This window comes from Oncorhynchus clarkii, chromosome 21 (genome assembly GCF_045791955.1).
Source record: "Oncorhynchus clarkii lewisi isolate Uvic-CL-2024 chromosome 21, UVic_Ocla_1.0, whole genome shotgun sequence".
NCBI lineage: Eukaryota > Metazoa > Chordata > Actinopteri > Salmoniformes > Salmonidae > Oncorhynchus > Oncorhynchus clarkii.
The window spans coordinates 37411866-37435541 of NC_092167.1; the positions used below are offsets into that span (position 1 = coordinate 37411866).

General features: G+C 41.1%; 1 protein-coding gene across 7 annotated transcripts in view; it reads left to right on the forward strand.

The window, feature by feature from the left end:
- Positions 1 to 23676, forward strand: part of LOC139378982 (receptor-type tyrosine-protein phosphatase delta-like) — a 579926-nt gene that overhangs the window by 477779 nt on the left and 78471 nt on the right. For all 7 annotated transcript variants that reach the window (XM_071121647.1, XM_071121649.1, XM_071121646.1 and 4 more), the window contains 2 exons: positions 17598 to 17786; positions 21991 to 22101. In XM_071121647.1, coding sequence (XP_070977748.1) covers positions 17598 to 17786; positions 21991 to 22101 — 300 coding nt within the window. The remainder of the gene's footprint in view (positions 1 to 17597; positions 17787 to 21990; positions 22102 to 23676) is intronic.

Below are 23676 nucleotides of genomic sequence, written 5' to 3' on the forward strand. Positions count from 1 at the left end.
GCTCAAGGACTGGGAGACTAGTCAGGATCGAGGCAAGGATGAATGGAGCTATGTACAGAGAGATCCTTGATGAAAACTTGCTCCAGAGCACACAGGACTTCAGACTGGGGCAAATGTTCACCTTCCAACTGGACACACAACCCTAAGCACACAGCCAAGACAACGCAAGTGGCTTCGGGACAAGTCTCTGAATGTCCTTGAGTGACCCAGCCAGAGCCCAGACTTGAACCCATTCAAACATCTCTGGAGAGACCTGAAAATAGCTGTGCAGTGATGCTCCCCATCCAACCTGACAGAGCTTGAGAGGACCTGCAGAGAAGAATGTGAGAAACTCCCCAAATACAGGAGTGCCAAGCTTCATACCCAAGAAGACTCGAGGCTGTAATCACTGCCAAAGATGTTTTAACAAAGTAATGAGTAAAGGGTCTGAATACTTTCTTTTTTAAATAAATTATCAAACATTTCTAAAAACTTTGTCATTATGGGGTATTGTGTGTAGATTGGTGAGGGAACAAGGTATTGAATCAATTGTAGACTAAGGCTGTAATGTAACAAAATTTGGAAAAAGTCAAGGGGTCTGAATACTTTCCGAATGCGCTGTATAAGTGAATTTGTCCCAATACTTTTGGTCCCCTAAAAGGGGGGAACTATGTACAAAGAGTGCTGTAATTTCTAAACGGTTCACCCGATATGGATGAAAATACCCTCAAATTAAAGCTTGGCAGTCTGCACTTTAACTTCATAGTCTGGAGGTCACTGTATACAAAACATAGCTATATCATGTTTTTGACTGCACTGGGCCTTTAACCTTTATTTTAGCTGGGTAACTCCCTTTGAACCAATGCATCTTTGTCAACGGAGGCCTGCATGTACACAAATCATAACTATTTACAACATTTACAAATACAATGCAAAAATAAATTATATTTACATATTTACAAACAATATAAGTAAAGCAATCACACTTATGTTAGACAAAAGCATTTGAGTTATTTGCAGTGTCACATAACATTCTTTGCTAATTCATAGCATTTTGGTGGATGTATGGAACACATTGCGAACAAGTCTCTCGAACCAAACGTTTCCCACGAGTTTCAAACTCACTTCGCGAGGTTCAAGTGTCCTATGACTAGACCTTGAGCCTAGAAATAACCATTTATGTAATGCATGCCACAAAACCACCAACGTCCCATGGAGAAACCCCAACTTATGCGGCAGTAACTTTGGGAAAACTTCTGTCTGTTTATTAGAAAAGAATGATGTAACCTGACTCCATTAAGGCCTTTTGGGACCCATGATGTCCGTTCTGCCTAGTGTTAGCCCAAGTATGAGTAATCTCCCTTTTCTGTAGCATACTCTTAGCCCCAATCTTTTCAATAATGTAGAACTTTTTTTTCTCCTCTTGCCATTTATGTAGCGCTGCCCTTCTCAGGTGGACATGAACTTGTATAAAGTCTGTTCTCTCAGACATTTACTGTAGATGTTCTCTGGAAATTGCATCAAGACGATACCGTGCCCAAATGGATGAGAACTGAGCCATGGCCTGTAAAATAGCTCAGTGCTGTTACGTTAAAATGGTTCAGGGAGAAAATTGGTAAGTGTTCTTATATTGGAGAGCATGGTTTGCAAGTTTAAAAAGGGTGCATGTCGTCATTCAAGGAGTAATCTGAATATAATTCTACACTATTTTGGTGTCCAAAATATGTCTTTCTTGCACATTACATACACAAAACCACTCGGTCTTATGTAGCAAAAAATGAAATTGTGCTTTTTACATTGAACAAAATTAGAGACTCAGAGCTAGGGAATTGTCCATCACACAATGCAGTTGAGGAATAATGGGAAAGTAATTCTGCTTTGAAAGTCGATGAACTTGTAACCCCACTTTTGAGAAAATGGCCCTTGAATATTGTTGGTACACCTACTGGAGAGCTCTTTGTCTACGCCCATTCACCATCATTCACACCCTCTTAAGCCTTAGTACCACCCATCTCTTTAAGGATCCACATGTGAAGCCATGTGGTAAACATACGCTATATCAAATAAAATCTAACTTTATTTTTCACATGCACAGGAAATAGAAGGTGTAAACGCTACAGTGATAGTACTTGCATACTTGCATAGTAGCAATATCAAAAACAGAAAGTGTCCACATAAAAATATTTTATAAATATTTGTATCATTATTAGATGACGCTTACCCAGACACACTTGTCTAAATTCATGGGTAATGTGAAGGAAATGCTAAAACCACTCCTCATCAACACCTAGCTAAGTGGATGGGTCCCTATTGTCTAGACATGTACACATGTTCATGAAATACAATCGATGGCCGTAATCACCCCCAGACACACCTGCTAATTTGATGGGTCGTGTAATAGTCCAGCCAATGTGGTAGCTAGCTAGCTAAACAATAAACCGGCATAACCGCAACTCGTACTACTACCAATACAAACATTGTCATAGCTGTCGTATGAATCTGCACGTAGCTAAATGTAAAAAACTAGGTTTAATGTTAACTAGCTAACATTAGCTTTGCAAATGGTTTTCTGATTCAAATAATATTACTACACAGATCATACACATAACATTAGCTGGCGAGCTAGCAAGCTAACTTTTGCTAGCTAACTAACAGTATGCTTTGACTTGCAATAAAAATGACTTTTTGACTAAATTAGAAACGTATATCTGAAAATGTAACTAGATTCTTAGCCGTATACATGGATGAACTCTTCACGGCAGACTGGAACTCTTTAACTCCGTTTGGTTTGTAGCTACATCTTGTTTGGCCAGCTTTGTGTAAATTCACTCCGGTTCACACTGACCATGGTGTGTGTAGAAAGTAGCCCATTACTTTTTCCTACTGATCTGCCGACAGCGCCTGATAAATTCAGGGCATCAATGTTGTTGAGAAAAATAGCAAAACTTTTTTGTAGTTCTCGATTGCTAGCATTATATCTTTCAAAAACGGTGCAGTAGAAAAGACTGTCAAACACATACTGAACAGCTCACGTTATTGACAGAAGCGTGCTACATGGCAGAACAATTCAAACTCATCTCCCAGAATGTCCATCCCATTAATTATCTCAGCCAATCATGGCTAGTGGGAAGGTTCCTCACTTTTTCCATGGCTAAACCAACTAGGCTCGTAATTATTATTTTTTTATTCATAATTATGGATAGAATAAAAATGTGTTATTATGTTCCAGAAGCTCCTATCGAGAGCAGTTAGGGTTAAGTGCCTTGCTCATGGGCACATCGGCAGATTTTTATACCTATTCGGCTCGGGGATTCAAATCACCGACCTTTCAGTTACTGGTCCAATGCTCTTAACTTCTAGGCTACCTGCCGCCAGGTCATTAGGAATGCCCGTTTGACCAAACTGACCTTGCTGTTTCTTAATGCAAGGTACATGAAGGTTAATGAACCAATAGGATATGGGCCTACCTTCTTGCTTGTTTTCCTGCCTGGCTGGGAGGCTCACCTGGTCTCCGACACTCCGCTGGCCTCCCACTCCCCTGGCCTCCTATAGATATGTTGTGGAGCTAAACAGGCTAATATGTGGGTGTTATTTGTTAGTTAATGATTAGTGGATGCGATTGTATTTCTTATCTCAGGACTGTATTCCTTATCTCATGTGTCTTGGATGCTTCCATTCTCACCCTATTGGGAAGTGAGAGAGGGGGAAAGGGACAAAGAGATAGAGAAATACTGTCTTTCTTTGTGTGTGTGTGTGTGTGTGTGTGTGTGTGTGTGTGTGTGTGTGTGTGTGTGTGTGTGTGTGTGTGTGTGTGTGTGTGTGTGTGTGTGTGTGTGTGTGTGTAACCAAAACAATGGGCAACTGGGCATTTTTATACATGACCCTAAGCATGACGGGATGTTATTTGCTTAATTAACTCAGGAACCACACCTGTGTTGAAGCACATGCTTTCTATATACTGTGTCTCTTATTAAAGCGTTAAATAAAGTGTTTCCTTTATTTTGGCATTTACCTGTACATGATGGGAAGCACATAAATACAATTAAAAAACAGCTCTTCAAAGCAAAACAAACAGTTGAATTCGGAAGTTCACATACACCTTAGCCAAGTACATTTAAACTCAGTTTTTCATAATTCCTGACATTAATCCTAGTAAAAATTCCCTGTTTTAGGTCAGTTAGGATCACCACTTTATTTTAAGAATGTGAAATGTCAGAATAATAGAAGAGAGAATTATTTATTTCAGCTTTTATTTCTTTCATCACATTCCCTGTGGGTCAGAAGTTTACATACACTCAATTAGAATTTGGTAGCATTGCCTTTAAATTGTTTAACTTGGGTCAAATGCCTCGGGTAGCCTTCCACAAGCTTCCCACAATAAGTTGGGTGAATTTTGTCCCATTCTTCCTGACAGAGCTGGTGTAAATATATAGATACTTTTGTACCTGTTTCCTCCAGCATCTTCTCAAGGCCATTTGCTGTTGTTCTGGGATTGATTTGTACTTTTTGTACCAAAGTACGTTCATCTCTAGGAGACAGAACGCCTCCTCTTCCTGAGCGGTATGACGGCTGCGTGGTCCCATGGTGTTTATACTTGCGTACTATTGTTTGTACAGATGAACGTGGTACCTTCAGGCATTTGGAAATTGCTCCCAAGGATGAACCAGACTTGTGGAGGTCTTTCTGAGGTCTTGGCTGATTTCTTTAGATTTTCCCATGATGTCAAGCAAAGAGGCGCTGAGTTTGAAGGTAGGCCTTGAAGTACACTGCTCCAAAAAATAAAGGGAACACTAAAATAACACATCCTAGATCTGAATGAATGAAATATTCTTATTAAATACTTTTTTCTTTACATAGTTTAATGTGCTGACAACAAAATCACATCTGTCACATGTGCTCAGTGTGAACCTGCTTTCATCTGTGAAGAGCACAGGGTGCCAGTGGCGAATTTGCCAATCTTGGTGTTCTCTGGCAAATGCCAAACATCCTGCACGGTATTGGGCTGTAAGCACAACCCCCACCTGTGGACGTCGGGCCCTCATGGAGTCTGTTTCTGACCGTTTGAGCAGACACAAGCACATTTGTGGCCTGCTGGAGGTCATTTTGCAGGGCTCTGGTAGTGCTCCTCCTGCTCCTCCTTGCACAAAGGCGGAGGTAGCAGTCCTGCTGCTGGGTTGCTGCCCTCCTACGGCCTCCTCCACGTCTCCTGATGTACTGGCCTGTCTCCTGGTAGCGCCTCCATGCTCTGGACACTACGCTGACAGACACAGCAAACCTTCTTGCCACAGCTCGCATTGATGTGCCATCCTGGATGAGCTGCACTACCTGAGCCACTTGTGTGGGTTGTAGACTCCGTCTCATGCTACCACTAGAGTGAAAGCACCGCCAGCATTCAAAAGTGGCCAAAACATCAGCCAGGAAGCATAGGAACTGAGAAGTGGTCTGTGGTAACCACCCGCAGAACCACTCCTTTATTGGGGGTGTCTTGCTAATTGCCTATCATTTCCACCTGTTGTCTATTCCATTTGCACAACAGCATGTGATATTTATTGTCAATCAGTGTTGGTTCCTAAGTGGACAGTTTGATTTCACAGAAGTGTGATTGACTTGGAGTTACATTGTGTTGTTTAAGTGTTCCCTTTATTTTTTTGAGCAGTGAACATCCACAAGTACACCTCCAATTGACTCAAATTATGTCAATTAGCCTATCAGAAGCTTCTTAAGCCATGACATCATTTTCTGGAATTTTACAAGCTGTTTAAAGGCACAGTCAAATTGTGATACAGTGAATTGTAAGTGAAATAATCTGTCTGTAAACAACTGTTGGAAAAATGACTTATGTCATGCACAAAGTAGATAGTTGCCAAAACTATAGTTGGTTAACAAATATTTGTGGAGTGGTTGAAAAACTTGGTTTAATGACTCCAACCTAAGTGTATGTAAACTTCCAACTTCAACTGTGTATAATACATACCCCAAGTGATTTGGAACAGGTTAGACGCACAATAATAGCCACATTAAAACATGAAGAGAATGAAATGACTAAAAGTCCTCATGGCATTAAGTGTTAAGGGCATCATCACAGAGCATCTTTATGAAATAAACAGCACTACTGCACTGTTTATGTATTCCTAGCCACGGCTTCTTTATTTATGAATGCTTAATGTGCTCAAAGGAGAGAATGTAAGTTGAGGGACTGTTAAAACCAGAGCTCCCGAGCGTACGCCTCCCGGGTGATGAAGAAAAAAAGAAAGAGACTTCATCTCTGCATTGTGCTTGGAAAATAGCTCGAAGCTTTTCTGAAGTAGCTTTTTTTTCCTATGCTCCTCTTCTTGATATTAGTAATCATAACAGAACAAATTGCTGATGGCAGATAAGTTGACGTAGAAGACACCCCCCCCCTAAACAAATGAGGTTCCGTTTTTTAAGGGAAACGGATTTGTCGCTCAGGGTACGAGACAGCAAATGGAATATGCTGAGAGAGAGAGAGAGAGAGAGAGAGAGTGAGGTACAGATGCCTATCGGAAATAAAAAGACAAACTCATGTAAAGATAGGAGGAAGGAGTCAAAGGATAAAAATTATGAAAAGAGAGAGGTGTTTAAAGAAAAAGTGGTAGATGGAGGAAGCGACTACCTCTTTCTCTATCTACTCCTCTCTTTTCAGCTACCTCCCTCCTTTCCTCCCTACCTCCCCTCCCTCCCTCCGTACATGCTCCCTTTAAGTGATCTCCACCACTCAAAGGTAGTACATCTGCCTGAACTGACTTGCTGTCTACAAAGCTAGGCGAGCATTTGAGCGTAGACAGAGCTTTGTTCCTGACTGCCTGCCTGCCTGGCCAGGCCTGTGGAGAGAAGGCCCCAGTGCCTGTGGAGAGAAGGCTCCAGTTCCCATCCTGCTCCATCTCTCCTTTTCATCATTCTCTTTATCCGTCCATTTCAGCCTGACCCCTGGGGCATCCAACACACTCTCACTCCCTACCTCTCTACCTACCCCTCTCTTTCCCCCTCCCTCGCTCTGCTCCCTTTGCTTATGTGGAAATGGAGGGATATCATGGCTAATCCATCATGTTTATAAATGTCGCAGCTCAGAGAGTATGCACAGGCACCAATGTGAGCCTCACAGTGGTATCATATACATTTCTGTTGCACTCAGGTCAGTTGATGTGATTTGCTAGTCTTCTAGACATCGATGGCTGTAACAGATTGGCGACTGGGGCTACATGGACTGCAGGCATGGAGGAACAGTGGGTGGGGTCAGTTTAGAGGGGCTGGCCTAAGAAATACCACCCTTCCCCTATCTGTCAGGCTGCAATGGAAGGGATGTTTGGTTTGTCAGGAGCAGTGTTCAGCTCGGTACAGTGCGATTTCTGTGAGAGGCCATTTGTCCTCGTAATGAACCTGTCATGTAAAAAGAGCATTCATTTATCCTGGTATTGACAAGACTGAGCATTTTGCATACATTTATGGGGGAAAACCGTTTTTTAAAAGAGGCTCCAGTTTACTGTTAGCTAATCGGTTTTAAGGCTCCTCTCTATACATTGACTCCTGTACATTTTCAGTGTCTTCCTGAATGAAGAATGAGTGGGCGTGTTCGTCTGTGAAGGAGGTTTTGAAAAATAGAAAATAGGGCAGCCGATGATTAATTGATTGACTCAGCAATGGAGTCCCCATAATCTTACGCATTAGCTGAGGGTGTTTTAATAGCAAATAAGAAACATTGAATTAGTTATAGAATCTAAAAGGGGATTTACACATGAAACAATCAGTGGAGAGAGCGAGTGAGGAGAGGATGCTATTTTTCACTGAGACAGAATGGACACCTGAGGTTGGAGAGCTTTCTCCTCCCCTGCCTTCTAACCTCGTCTCTCTCTCTTCCTCCCTCCCTCTCTCCATCTCTTCCTCTTGTGCTTTCCTTCCTCTCTCCTTCCTCTTACTCCTAGAGAAATTCCCATGCATATTTGTAATGGGATACCTTGCTTCTTGTCAAAGCTGATACATTACGATCGTTAATGAACAGACCGGACACAATTTCACAACTCAAATTCTATTTGACCCCTCAGGCGATGGAGGTGAAAAACACATTTCAGCAGCTGTTGAAAGTGACTCATTTTCACACTTGGTCCCTGCATTTTCCGCAAATTAACTTAATGTGCTCTGTAAATTAGTTGCATCCCTTTGTTTTGCTGGATACAGTTGAAGCCACTCTGTTTGGGAGGCATGGTAAAAACTTAAGGGTATGAACATTTAAACGTTAAAACGTTTAAACAAAATTGGGATCCTTAATCCCCCCCCTCCATCCCATTCCATTACGGGAGGGAGCTTTTGATTGCCGATAGATAGGCCTAGTGCACGGTACTCACTCTGTCTGCCTGGTGGCTGACATGCTTATTCTGTCCCACCCCCCTCTCTCCTTCCGTCACTATCATGCAAGAATAGATGCGAGTGTTGGTGTCCTCGGAAGTACGGCAACTAATCAGTCTCCTCCGTTCCCAAAATACTGAATCTTAAGTCGATTCCTAGCTCAAGATTAGTTTTCTTTCTACTAAATGTCTTGGTAAGCCACGGTATTTAATAAACTTTAAAGTACTTTTTTAGGAGAGAGAGGTAGCTCGAGATTACACGACTATCAACACCAGCTGTACCTGGCTCACGGTACCAAATACGTAATACTATTTACCCAGTGTCAACTGAACACAGTCGTCTGTATCCCACATGGCAAGGAAATGGCTGAACATATTTCCACCTCGAACAAAAGCATGACCAAACACACTCAGTAGATTATTGACAGAAAGCTGGGTTTTGAGTACCGGTCTGTTTACACAGAGGTAACTGGGTCAGGGGTTTTTCGCTACAAATTTGAACTATTCATTTGCTTTCTAAATTCACAAGGAATTAGGGAGGACTGACAAGTCCTGCGGGTAGATTTTACTATTCTCTGTTTTTTTTTGTTGTTGCTTTAGAGCCACTAGCGTAGTATTTACACAGATCAGATCAGATCAAATGCCTTTTTACATAACAGGTTGTTTCACCAATGCCTATCTTGAGAGGCAACTTACAACAAAGTAAAGTCCTTGGCTGTGTTAGTTTCTGGTTGTGTTAGTTTCTAGCAGTCGGGTCTGCGGTGGACTCTGAGCTTTGTGCTTGTCTGCCAAGTACAAACCTGAATGATATATTTGGGAAATCCATCCCTGCATGCTGTCTCTCTATTAAGTGCTGGTTATGAGGATTTTGTCTGCCATACTTGTACATATTTGTACTTTGACTGTTATCTAATGACTTTTGATGGAAGGAAGCCTATTTGAGGATGTAGCTAGTCAGAACTAGGTGATTATGTGCGAGTGAAGATCTAAACCGAGAATCCGATATTGTATAAAATGGAAGAGGCTTTTAGGTTGATCGAGATGACCTAATAAGATTCATATGATGCGATACACCCAGATTATGCTCATGCTCATATCTTTGAGTGAATGTCATATACTACATATACTATATTTTGTGGTCTTCTATTTTACTGTTTTTGATGTTTGCTGTCTTACATTGTTAACATTCTTGGATTATATTTAACACTCCCTCCAAACCTTGACAACCTTGCTTTCGGTGGCAGTCTTGACTTGTATTGCTCTGCGTGGTTTGCTACACCTTCCCCTCCGTGAGATACTTTTGTCCATTGATGGTGAACGGTCATCACTTTCACTTGCATCTTAAGTATTCCAAGTATTCGACACTGAGACGTTTATAATCTGACAAGCAATCCAACGGAATCCCATAAGGGGGGGGGGGTGTCAAGTTCCAGTATGATAAGTCTTAAATGAGCCCTGTATGTACAGCAGTGTGTCTTGAATGGATATGTTGTGTTTGAGTAGCTCAGTAAAGACAAGTCGACAAATCAGTATCGCAAACTCCTGGTGGTCAATAACCATTTACGGTCAAGAGCTCAAGCCTAATCTCTCTAATACACACACACACATACACACACACACACCACACACACACACACACACACACACACACACACACACACACACACACACACACAGAACAGCTATCATAGTCCACATGGAGAGCACACCGTCAGCACACCTTTTATCGGTTGTGATGTGTTAAAAGCATCATTTAGGTGACAGCTTTCCTGTTCAATACAGTGCCAGAGAGAGAAGGCAGTGAAACCAAAACGTCAGCAGTTAGGACTGTTTTATATTGTGTCAATCTCTTTCATTTCCTAGGCCCTGTATTCCTGATGTGCTTTCCCCACCTGTTCTGCTTGACATATAAATACAAATGTAATTTAAAAAATCTATTCATGTCATTGTAGGATATGAATTCTATTAAAGCAAATTTCTTGTGGCCAAAATAACCCTGGAAGGGTAAGTTTTTATAAGGGAAATCTGATTTCAGAGACGTGCCTTAACCTGAAACCTTGTTTCTGTTTCAAATGGAAGAGGAGTACGTGGGTGACGGGCACAAGCGAAACTCCATGTTAAAAAGCAAAAGGAATAAGCTAATTAAATGACAGTGAAACATTGCGCCCACTGGTCCGAGGGCACAAGATCGAGAGAATGATATCGCAGTGCAATGTTCTTGTAAAAAAATACATATAAGGGACCCTCACCTCTGTAGAGGGTTTATGGAGGAAATGATGGATGGATATGTGGAGAAACACAGCCAGATAATATTCTGTCTATAAAAAATACTCTCTTTGAGGTGGAACTGTCACATTTTGGAATATTTCAATCCAGCTGTACATAGCTGATAAAGCAAATGTGGGTAGATTGAGAGGCCTGTCATCGTTGATTTGCTAGACTGTAAAATATCACCTTTTTACTGCGGTGAGAAGTGCACCTTGTAAGTGGAGCAGGGGAAAACAACAGCGGGGAGGGTGAGAGATGTTGGGGAAAACAGAGAATGAGAGATAGCGAAAAGGAGAGCAAATGGCGTCATAGATTTGGCACAAAGAGAAATTACTGGCTGCCTTTGTTACTGAAGAGCTCTTACATTTGGTCGAGTAATTTTGAGAGAAAACAAAAGCATAATTAACAGTTCCCTCTCGAATGCCAACATAATTAAATACATTAGTTGAACGGCTGCAGAGAGAGGAACATTTTGTTGAAGAGGATTCAGGTTCGCCCTTTAGCGGGTGTACTAACTGGTTGTATTGAACTTTGCGGGGAAAAATTTGAGCGAATGCTGTCGTAGTACAAGAAGCTGTCCTACTCAACTACTCAACATTGCTTATATTTCTTCAAAAGTTTGTGTCTCAACCAAAAGCCCCTTAAAAAAATATAGTCCATGGCAAAACTAAAGAAAACGTGTTCTCCTGTCACAAAAGACGGTTTGTTATCAGCATAATAGAATACCAAATCCTAGGCATGTTACACTGCCACGTAACCCTCTGGGTCACACACAGTATTGAAATAGAAGGGCTGGCACGGATGAACTCAATAACGTTAGTGTTGCACGGTCTGTGCTCTTTGTCAAAAGCCATTTGCCCACACATCCTGCACAGTTGGACATCTGCCAGTGTCCTGGGGTAATGGTCAAGTCCTGAGTGCGTTACGGTGCCAGTCATCCTTAGATCGCCTTTTCTGGCAGGTTTTCTTGGCCTGCAGATTTCGCTCCCTCATCTATGCCCTGAGAGATGATTTGTTAGATGATTTATCCTGGACTCTGGCACCATTTCCATTTTATCCTCTCCCGAGGCCACTGCACTCTGTCTTTCATTCTCTCGTTCCTTCTCGTTCCCGCTCTCTCTATTCTGTGTGCTTTGCATGCCTGCACTTGTAGGTCACTATTATCCAAGTCCATAAAGCAACCAAGACTTAATTAGAACTAATTTCCATTTAATGCCCAATCAGCAATGCATGCCATGGACTCCGCAAGCCAGGCCCAACTAAATGATTGTCATTGGAGGAGTGTTGGAGAAGCAAAAGAGATGGTTGGTTAACATTCCTAACCCGGGAAATTCTTCATCTTCCAGGCTGTTGCTTTATTTATTTGGTGCTTTGATCGCAGCTACATTTCTAATTAGTGTGCCTTAACTGAACATTGCACACTATACTGAGGAGAAAAGGCCGTGGCTGCTGTGTGATTTAGGGGTGGAAGCAAATAGTTTCTATCGTCACACTCAAAAGGAAATGGGAAATGTACTGTGCCTTTTTGTGCTGCCCGAAAAACCTTATCTCAAGACCAAAAATAATAATAATATCAAATTCTAAACTGGACATGCTGTACAATAAAGCTAAAAGGAGTGAGAAATATAAGACGGATGGGTGTCATACTTGAACAGTTCCCCCAACTGACTTTCCAGCATTACAATAATCCGCCATCTTCAGGCAGGAGTGATTCCCAAACAACAATGATTCTCAGCACGCTCTTTCACTACTGACCTGTGACAGCCTCTTTAAGTAGATTGTATCCGCTCAAAAAGGTCCAACAAATATATCTTATTTTAGCCTGTAGGGATTTTCCCAGAAGAATAACCTAAAGCCTGGGGTGAAAAGTCGAGTTCCGCCAAGAGGGGGGGCTGACTGAATCCAATCCTTGTGCGGCAGGCATGGAATTAATGACGGAATGGGACCGGAAAGGTTTATGTCTTTATGGATTCATTTTGGGGGGGGGGGGGGGTCCACCGCACAACAGAAAAGGCTTATTTATTTCCTCCCCTTAAATCCCTCTGTACTTATTAGGTCATTTTGAAATTGAATGAAGTGTGAATTATAGAAACCACTACCGCGACCTCGCTGTATTAGAAGCGTTGACTGCCAGATTTATTAAATATTCCACTCACAACTCAATGTTCTAGGCAGGATCATGTGAGAGTGGTTAATTTGCAAATAATGGCACACTGCAAGTGCACACTTCCTGACTTCCTCTACCCAGGTCAAGTGTGTGGAGTGTCAACATGAAGCTGTCCGTCAAAGAAGTGGTTTCTAATAGCTGTGTAAATCTGATGTTAAAATGTAGCAAATATAGCATGGCAGAAGTAGACATCCAGCCCCTTGGTTCACCTCGATGAGATAACCGTACTAGGCTCACAACGTTCTGTAAACATGGTACCCCCTGCTTCTTCACTCTTCCTTCTCTCACTCCATCCACCGTTACACAAACTGGGCTAAGTTGGTCTGGTAAACAGTAACTAATCACATCCCAAATGTTAGCCTGGTCTGCCGAGACTCAATTAGCCAGATTTAATTAGCGGTCCTCCCAAAGAGAATATTACTTATGTTTGTCAGTTGTAATTACACCACTGTGCAAAGGGAGTGTCGCACCGGGGCGTTTTGGGTGCGTTCTTTGGGGTTAGGGGAGAGGGGTTTGGTGGTGGCAGTCGAGACAAATTAGAGGGCTGGTTAGAATTTTGAAGCCTTTCCAAATGAGTGACTTTTAAATATACGTGTATGGCTTCCCTTATCATCAAGGAGAAAGCAACATGTTGTTAGGGAGACAGTACGGAGACGTATGACTGATCGATAGACATAATTTGCTAATAGCCTGAGATTATGTCCAATGACCTAGGGTCTTAAGCCAAAACATGCTCACTGAGGTACTATTTGAGCCAATGTATTTTTTTTCTATCCTCGCATACTTGGCACCTGATGGCCTGACTGGTTAATGTGTGCAAATTGTCATTGCAAGTGCTTTTATATCAAGCACCAGCTCTCAGCAGTTCTTTAGAAGGTGACTTCAGCATTACTCCCCTCCATCTCATTTAGTGTGTAGATCCATTGTTGAATACAGTACGGTCTTGAGCAAAGTTATGAAACTGCCCTCATCTTAAACTGTCCTTGAGCTTTCAGGGTTTTTTTCTCCTGTGAGGTGAAAATAAACCCTCACAGAGGTCTCTTTATGCTGCATTTTACATCAATGCACAGATAATGGAGATGTCATGCATGCTGAACACCGACACACATATACACACACACACACACACACACACACACACACACACACGCACACGCACACACCAATTCAACGTTTTCCAATTTCCAATTCTATCACAGGAAACAGCCAACAGTTCCCTGAGCGGTAATGAATTAGCCCGTGTTGATAATTTATGCAACCACAAGTCGAAAACCCAAGCCCTGCCTATTAGCAGAACTGCAAACATAGCACATAGTAAAATTGCTAGCCGCTTTGCCCCGTTAGATTAATGAATTAATTCCTTTTTAACACTTTGTCAATAACTCCACCGTTTTTCAAAAAGGCGTACAACAAACATCATGTTGCATAAATTAACTAGCGATTATTCTCGTTTTATTTGGCTCTCTTGGCCTCCTGAAGAAAATACTGCCGCAGCTCGGCCCAATTTGAGTTGTTAATCACACCATAAGTGGAGGAAAGGTGTTTAATTTCCTCATTTATTAGCACAATGCTAATTATTTACGTTTATCCTGTAGTGAGTGTATACATTTTCATACTTTTTCATTCTGGCCCCCCATGGGAATCAAAATCCACAACCCTGGCTTTGCAAGCTCCGTGCTCAAACAACTGAGCCACACGGTTCATTCTATGATGTAACATTGTATACTGGGAGTGGCAGAGGAAGGCCAAAAGGGGCCTTTTTGGTATTTTTAGATCACAGGGGTAGTTTTAAAGTTATGGTCGGGCAGTATCTGAAGATACCTCTGATGTCATGATTTCTTGGCTGCTCCGGAGGAGCACGACTGCACTACCTTAGATCTCTCAAACTCAAGCTGATTTTGTATCAAACAATGGAATTCTGACAAAGACCACACAGTGGATATATTTGAACATGTAGGCATTGTCCTACGGCGTTCTCTTTCAACTAGCTTTGTCTACAGAGTAAAATTAACAAGGGTATTGCTTTGCCCAGCACAAGAGCAATTTTGATTGATCAGAGAACGACACAATTATGATCTCCTGAACACATATTTGCCCCCTCAACCATACATTGTACTTTTCTCCGACAATGATTTTTAGGCTGCACGGATTGTGACATCTCATTATGATATTCAACATGCGTCCTCCGAGGCATGCTCCTGGTTATTGTGTTCAAGCAGGTAGCTTTAGAAATCGACTGATTTTCCATTCGACCTTCGAACGGCCTGTGGAAAGCTCGGGAGAGGGAGATACCTTGCTCAATGAATTCCTCTCCTCCACCTCATCCTCCTCTCCCTCCCCTCAAACGAACACCTCTTTCATTAGGCTGTTTCGTTAATGGTACTTTAACACAGAGGTGCATTCTATGAAAGAGAAATGTACCGTCCTTGTCTCTTTTCCGTGTCTTCTTTTTACTTGGAATCCAAAAACATTTCCTGTTATTTTGTGCCGTGTGGGCAACGGCTGTAACCAGTTGATTTAATGTCACATTTGATGTATTAATCTGCAAAGCTTTTAAAGCATTCTTCTTGACCAGCTTTCTTAACTGAACTGCATACCCCTAAGTCATGAAAGGAGGTGTTCTTCGAAATAGTTTAGAAGTTAAACATATTTGTGAGAAACATGTTTGTGAGGCTCTCGAAATCTAAGTTATTTTAACTTTTTTTTGTCATTCCTTTTAACAATCAAAGTAAATCATTTGACTCACTGGTTTAGTTCAACAATATCATTTCATTGTCCCTATTTTAGACTTGGACTATCAGTATTAAAATTGATGGGCCTGCATGAGTATCCAACATTGACACAAGTTCAAGCCTTATCCGATAGCAAATCCATGCCTTTATTGATGGTTAATTACCATACAATGAGAGAGCATGTTTTGTGGTGACTTATTTTTGTATAGCCTGAAGACGCCTTACTAAATAAAAGTGTAAGTTGTGTATTTCCTCAACACACTCTGTGACTCTTTCCCCTCTCTCTCGCTCTCACTCTCTCTCTCTCTCTCTCTCTCTCTCATTAGTTGCCTTGTGATCAGTTGAGAGGGTTGAGATTTCCATTTGTTTGCGATGTGATGGATTGTAACTCAAGATGTTAATAGAGTGCACATTAGCCAGTAGCGTCGCCCCAACAGGTAGCTCAATACGCCTCAATGGAACTAAAATGAGGTAGGATCACATATTCACGGTTGTGTGAGAGTGAGTCTCTTTATGTAGGATGAGGAAACATGATGCCAGCAAACTTTTAGATGGACCAACCCCCAGGCATACCTAATTTCTTTAATGGCTAATGGTCGAGAATAAGACACTTAGGACACTTAACACCTTGGATTGAGGATGTATGCTAAACTGTGTGTTTGTCTCATGATGTATTGCTAATTACACTTAAAATAGTATTGTCTTATTAAAACCCCTTTCCCCTTCCCTTAATTACTCTGAATCGCAAAGACTTGGCAATTCGTTTTAGCCACCCCAAAGACATTCTCCAAGTTCATTTTTTAGAAGTTGACTGTCAAACCTATATGAATATAAATAGAATGGCATTCTATTTCTGTGATTATGCCCTCATCCCCATTATTCACTCGTTAAAGTTAACACCTTGGTTCAGGTTGGGACATTAACTTGAAGAGGGAAAGTTTTGAAGCTCAAAACTAAGTTCCTAATTTGTAATGAAGTCCAATTCTTAAAAAGGATGAACCCGCCACGGTATCCTCTCGTACCAGATAACCAAAAGTATTGTTGGAAGGGAGCCACGACTGTTGTCAACTGCACAGAGGCAGCGGCTGCTCAAAGCTGTTTCCAGCCTGATGTGTGTCTCATAAAACTTTGATGAAGAGAGTGAGTCAGAGTAGGTGGCTTTTGCGAGAGGGAAGGAAAAATGAGCTAATTAGCCATATCATGTTGGGAAGAGTGAAGCTTTAAGATGTGCCTCAGCCTCACTGGTATGCCAACCGCATTGATTCTGTGTGTCATATTAGCGCTTTAGTGTTAACTTAACCAAGGTAAAGCAATAGCCATTTTGGATGGGATATGTGCCCCAGCGCTCTCTGTAAAAGCCTTCTCTCGCTGTGAAAGTGAGTCAGCTTCCTGCTAAGAGCCTCAAGGGCCAGAAAAGCTGATGTAGGCCTTTGATTGTCTTTGTTTTGTTAAACAGATTTTTTTTTGCTCAGGAGAGGGCGCTGCATTAGTTATCTTGTCTTGCATCTCGAAGAACAGCGAGAGGAGCAGTCCCCCTTTCTGATAGCAGCACTTTGTAGCGCAGGCAGAGGAAGAGACAGGTTTATGTGGCAGAGATCCATCCAATATGCAGTTGTACACACGCTGAGAAGCAGTACAAATACTCAAAACACACCCCAAGTGTCAACTGTTTGAAAAATCTGTTGTGTTTTGTGTCACATTTTTAGAATGCAGAGCCTTGCTGAAATTGTGACTAGTGGTTATGTAAATGTTCAATCTCAATTTTCATGTTATTTGTATTATTTGAAGGTTTATGCAAAGTATAACTTGGATGGAATCAGAAAATAGTATTATGTCACTGAATAACTGTTTAGAACTTGACAATAGTATGAACGCAGTGCACGCTTACACATCTCAATGTCACTTTTCCTTGCTCGCTCGCTATCTCTCGCTCTCTCTCTCTCTCCCACTCACACACACACATTATTGTTGATTCTAATCTCCTATTGATTGTGATTATGTCTGCCCTCTTCCTCTGGCTCTCTCCCCCTCCCACTCCTCTCACTTGCACTCAATGAGCTCACAGCTATGGTTTCCTCTTGGTTTTCACAGAGGACCAACTGCCTGCTGGTTTCCCCACCATTGACATGGGCCCCCAGTTGAAAGTGGTAGAGCGAACTCGCACGGCCACCATGCTCTGTGCCGCCAGCGGCAACCCTGACCCAGATATCTCCTGGTTCAAAGATTTCCTGCCCGTCAACACCACCAACAACAATGGACGCATCAAGCAGCTCAGATCAGGTAGGGTGTCACTGCCGCCCCCGGATATAAACCGGGAGTACTATTTTATATTTGCACCCCACTCCCTTCCGTTTCTGGTCTCTCGTTCTCCTCCTCCTCTTCTTCTTCTTCTTCTTTGGCTTTGATTTAGTAGGTAATGGCATTGTTTCTACTGCTGCTTCCTCCTCCTCAACTGTGTGTGTCCTGGTGTGTCTCGTCTGTTCCTCCCACCCCTGCTTCCGGTTTTGTCATGGCTCTGTCGGTTATCTCCATGTTTGTTGCCGCTTCAGTCTGACTCTCTCATTGCTCACTGCTGTGACTGTTCTTCTGACGAGTTTCTTTTCTTTTGGTTTAGTTGTTTCCCTTTGACTGCCCCGGTGCAGTGTTTGACGGATCCATTCTCTTCTTTTGATTTCCTCAGTTTTTATCACTTGATTTCACTTAAACGATTAATATTCAACGTTGGGCTTCATTCAGAACTTGCAAAGGAGCACCCATGGTTTTTAGCAATTGAATTGCTTTCTAAGACAGCAAGAGAAAATTGACGAACGGAGTGAACAGGCAGACATTTAGACACTTTCCTTTCTAATTCTTTGTCCTTTTGGTTGTGATTTAACAACAAAATGTCCTTTCAAACTAACAGTTGTACTAAATCAGAAAAGAAAAGCTAACCTAACTTTGACGAAGGCAACTTTTCCTTCCGGAATGTTTTCCAGCCATAAGCAGCCACAGTAGTGTGTGAGACTTGTGTCTATCTTTCCCAGTCCCTTGACTCTCTCTGGATATACTCAATGCTTTTCCGCGTAGACTCCAACTTTCGCTTCCCTATGCTTGTGGCTTATTCCCAATATTTCCACATCCTGATCCCCTGAATATTCCAAGTTTCCTTTTGATATTGACATAGCATTAGAAATTATATATGCTTATCGTTACTTAACTCGTAGTTTGGCTAGCAATATTTGCTAATAGCAAGCTGTTTAAGATTTCTCACTACTTCTGGTACACTTAGTCTTCTATGTTTGACCACCTGTCTTCCCAGATTCCACAGCTGTCTTTTGTTAAATTGTCTTGTTAACCCTCCTTTGCCTGTTGTCAACAGAAACTGTGTAAATTAACACTTTTTTTATGTGCGACTTTCATTCTCCTGTGACGTAGAGTTGATAAAGATTTAACTCTGACAAAAAAACGATGTAACTAAACCTAAGGAATATAATCATATTTTTATGCTGTCTTTCTTCTCTCCGTATTTAAATCTACAGAATCCTTTGGTAAGTGCTTAGTTCTGAAGCACACTTCACTCCCCACTAATTTTTCTTCATGTTATAACTATTAATAAAATGCATGGCATGCATTTTACTAACAGTTAGTGTAGACACAAAGATAACCCTAGTGGACACACATATACCCCCCCCCCCCCACAAAGTTTTCCTATAAGCCATACAGGCACGTTTTCAAGAGCACACACATTTCACCCAGCTTAAGCCCAATATATGCCATATCCACCACCTTTGTAATATAACCTACCTATCTAGCCTCACGGTATCGTATCCTCTCACTCAATCACTCAATCACTCACCCACTCACCCACTTACCCACTCACTCAATCATGTAAAGCCTACTAGCATTATAGAGATTTAAGCAGATGTTTAACGATTACTATGAGGTCAAGCTAAAGGGTTCCAAGTCTCTTAAACGAGTCTCTTCCCTCTCATATTCCAACTCCTCCAAGCCTTCCAAAGTAGATGGTCTTCAGAAGCCATGCCACTTCCAAAATGGCTGCTCCCCTGAGGCACACCTCTGCACAAGTTCTCTGACCTTCTCTGACCTATGATACCTTCCTATGATGAATCCTGTCTTTTTTTAACCAATAGAGTAGAGTTCTCTTTCTATCTCTCTCTCTTTCTTCTTTCTCTTTCCTCTAGTACTCATTATTTACGTACTCTGATAAGTCTAATTTGATTCTTCTTCCAAAGCCCCCAGACTCTATCTTCTCGTACTAATGCTTCTTCTTTCTAATCTTATTTGCATTCATATTATCCACCCAGGTGGTACACCAATAAGAGGTAAGAGTGCTGAACTGACGTTCACAGAATGAACAAAGCAACTTCATTCTTGCTGTCGTCCCATCCATCCGCCCGTCCGCCTCCATTTTTGTCCTGTTTCCCGACTCCGAATCCCATTTAGTTCTCATTATCGACTTTCCTTTTTATTTGTCCTGTTCCGTTGACTTCATCCAATCTCCATTTTTTGTCTATGCTTTACTTCCTCCTTTGAATTTTGATTTGAAGAGCCTTTTTCAAAAAAACTCAGTTGTGATATGCTTGCTCTGGCTCAAAGAAGCATATCCAATGACAACTTATTTTTTTCGAACTCAAATTTTTATTTCATTTTTTGTTTAATTTTTGGCCATAGCGACTCATGTGTCCCTCTTTTTGTCCAACTAAAACAACCAAACATTTTTCCCCCTTAGCTGCTCTTGTTCAGCACTTAAATGATGCACAGATGCTGTGGAATCACGCAGGCATGCTGAAGACAACATTGCCTTTCCTCTGCTTTTTTCTCCCAAAGAACTCTTTCTGTCTTTGCAAGTCTATTTTTTTTAATTTCTTCTATTTGCTTTCCTCTCCTGTACCTTCTGTAAAAAAATATATAAAAAGCCCAAACAACTACTTTTTTGATAAAGTTTCTCCCGGTGCTTTTTTCTCTTTCACCTATTTTTCTTACTTTTCTTGGGTTTGAAGGCTATTTTACTTTTTGACGTTTTTTTTATTCTTCAAGGTTTTGGGGAAGGCAAACAGTTGAGTCAGGCGAGGACCTTGCAGGTCCATTTTTGCCATTTGGGAGTTGGAGAGTGATTGATGCATAAGCCATTTTCCCCCTGGTCATATGACACCACACTGCGGATCCCATTGGTGGATTTTTATGGGTGTCTTTTGTAGCTTTCACAAGCTAACGCAGTCAGTGGTTGGTTGCCTTCTTGTCGGCTCAAGGCCACCATTTTGAATTTTGTCTTCTAATACAATTGCATTTTATTTTTCAGCTAAGGGTTGTCAAAAGGTTGTAAGTTGTGCCGACATACATTTCTTGCTCTTTGGAAAACATCTGCATGTCAAACATTTTGTGACAGAGGGTGATATATTTGTAATACGATATTATAATGAGTATTTTTTTAACATATCTCAGCGGCATTTTTCCCCCCCCGTTTTTTGTAAGTGCTGCATTTTTCTAACCAACTTTGACTGGATGAAGTCCTAAATCATTTGATTGATATTGGATCTGTGATTAAATATGCTAAAATTCATACCCAAATTTATTGTTTTAATGTTTTAATTGTCCTCCCTTGTTATGCTACTTTTGTATACTGTAAACCTCTTTTGTTTGATCCATGCTTCCTTGAAGCAGTTTCACTCATCCCCATATTGACAGTCCAGTGAAATGTTGTACATTGCAGGGCTTGCCCCTATCCCTCAAAGTCGAGCTATTCTATGACATATGTTAACACTGGCCTTAAAGTTGAGTGCCTTTTTAGACCCTGCAACATGTATGTAGGTTTGTTTGTATCCACTGAAGTCAATAATAAGGTAAATGTTAAATATTAAATATTTTTCCATGGTTGTTAAATGTCATTTTTTCCCCCTAAGATTTCTGTAGGTCTGATAATGTAGCAATTCGACTGCAACTATCCATGATTACTATAATTCAAGTGTATTTTGTTTAATAATGACAGAATAAACGGAATAAAGATGTCACACATTTAATACATCAGACCAGGGGAATGTTAGGGGAAAATCTGTCAAGTTACAAGAAGAATACCTATTTGCTCAACAAATATGGTTGTGTTGGTCAATGTAAAAGTGAACTATCCTCTGTGCAAATGATCCCTACAGATACCAAAAATCCCTCTACGCTAGTTACAATGGTAGCCGATTTTACTCTGTACCCTCATCGATTAAAAAAAAAGAGCAAGTCTAGGAGTGAGGGGGCCCCAATGACATGTTGGCCCCTGAGCAGTCTAAAAGTGCAAATCTAGGAGTGCGGGGGCCCCAATGACATGTTGGCCCTTGAGCAGACTAAAAGAGCAAGTCTAGGAGTGAGGGGGGCCCAATGACATGTTGGCCCCTGAGCAGTTTTACAACAAGCACGTTTTTTTATGTTTGTCAACTCAATTCAAAATGGCAGACACTTAACCAATGGTGTCCGGCACATATCTTCTATTCCCACGCAGGGGCCCTCCAGATTGAGCAGAGCGAAGAGTCCGACCAGGGGAAGTATGAGTGCGTCGCCACTAACAACGATGGAACCCGCTATTCTGCCCCCGCCAATCTATATGTTAGAGGTAGGAAAGCAATGATCAAACAACAACGGTATTCATCTTTGGAAGAAAAACATTTAAGTGGTATATTATGGTACAGTATATTATAGTACAACTGGTGATGAAACTGGGTAATTTTGGGTGCTGGAGTTACTGATCCAGTCCAGAGGTCCATGTCCAGTGAGGTACTTGTAAGTATGGCTGTTTTGTTCTATTAGACCTACCTGCACTGATTTGAACCTGTGTGTTCTGTTTTGTGTTTTTCTGTTCTGTTTCCTAAGTCTAACTCCAATGACTTCACTGCTTGGTGTGTTTACCTACTAATTGACTTTTACTCCTAAATGTACCTTGAGGGGAAATGGGTGGACAATCCCTCCACCAATCCCCTCTATTCATAGTAGCGGATCCTCTCTGATCTTTCTGTTTCTCTTCTCTTTTGAGCAACATTGGAAGGACACCTTTAACTCATCTCTCTTTGTCAATACAGTATTAAAAGTGCTGAGATTATATTAAATAATAATTGTATGTAGTTATCATTAAATCTTTCATTTTAACGGCGGGTTGAAAAATTGCAACATCTTTAATGTCTATGCTAGTGTTGATAGCATCAGAACAGACACGTATTTGCTCATGTTCTTATAAGTGATAATACATTGATAGGTAACACTATGTATTCTGGCTTTCATATCACCTTCTTGTGCTATTACAAATCTTTATTCCAATTGTCACAAACTGTCTATGTGAAAGTCACATTACATAGTTGAAGGCCAGTGGAATAAATGTTATTGTGTGTTTTTTTAAAATAAATTCTCTACTGATAAAATTAAGGTTTTATGTGATGCCCTGTCCATTGTTAGCTTTTCATATAGATCAGTTGTTAAACGTAATGGATATAATTTTTTTCATATTAAATAGAGTAGTTTTTCATCAATTTTGTATGAATATTTTCACTGGCAGCTGTAGGTATTCTTCTTTTAAAAAAACTAAGATCTATGATTCTGTCCGAGCCTTGTGGTTTGCAGTGTCATCACGGATCATCAATTTAAAACACAATCAATGACAATACCTAGAATACTGAATAATGAACTAATTGATTTTGGAACAAACTTAAAGTGGATATTGACCAAATAAATGCACAGAGATATCTTTCTGGATATCATATTATTACTTTTTGTATTGCTCACCTTTTCAACATGCAGAACATTTGTATGTAAAACCCAACCTACCTATAGCATGTTAATCCTCGATATAAGCCAACCACATGACTGGGACAGGATTATATGATATGCTAAACATAGAAAATGATTTCAGCCCTCAAAATGCTTAACATATTTAATTGGTGCTACAGGACCTCTGCCTCTAAACCAGGGTGTGAGGGCAATGCAGCGGACTCCCTGTCCCCATGTGACAGGAAGTCCTTCACATTTTAAGTAGCAGTTTCAACACCTTGAACATGGCCTTTTTACTCTCTCTGTGTCTCCCTTGTTTCCTTCTCCTTTCCTCATTTCATTGTGTTCTGCATCAAACCCCCTACATCCCTCAGAGCTGCGAGAAGGTTGGTGTGTTTTTACTTTTATACAAAACTGAAACTAAAGAAAC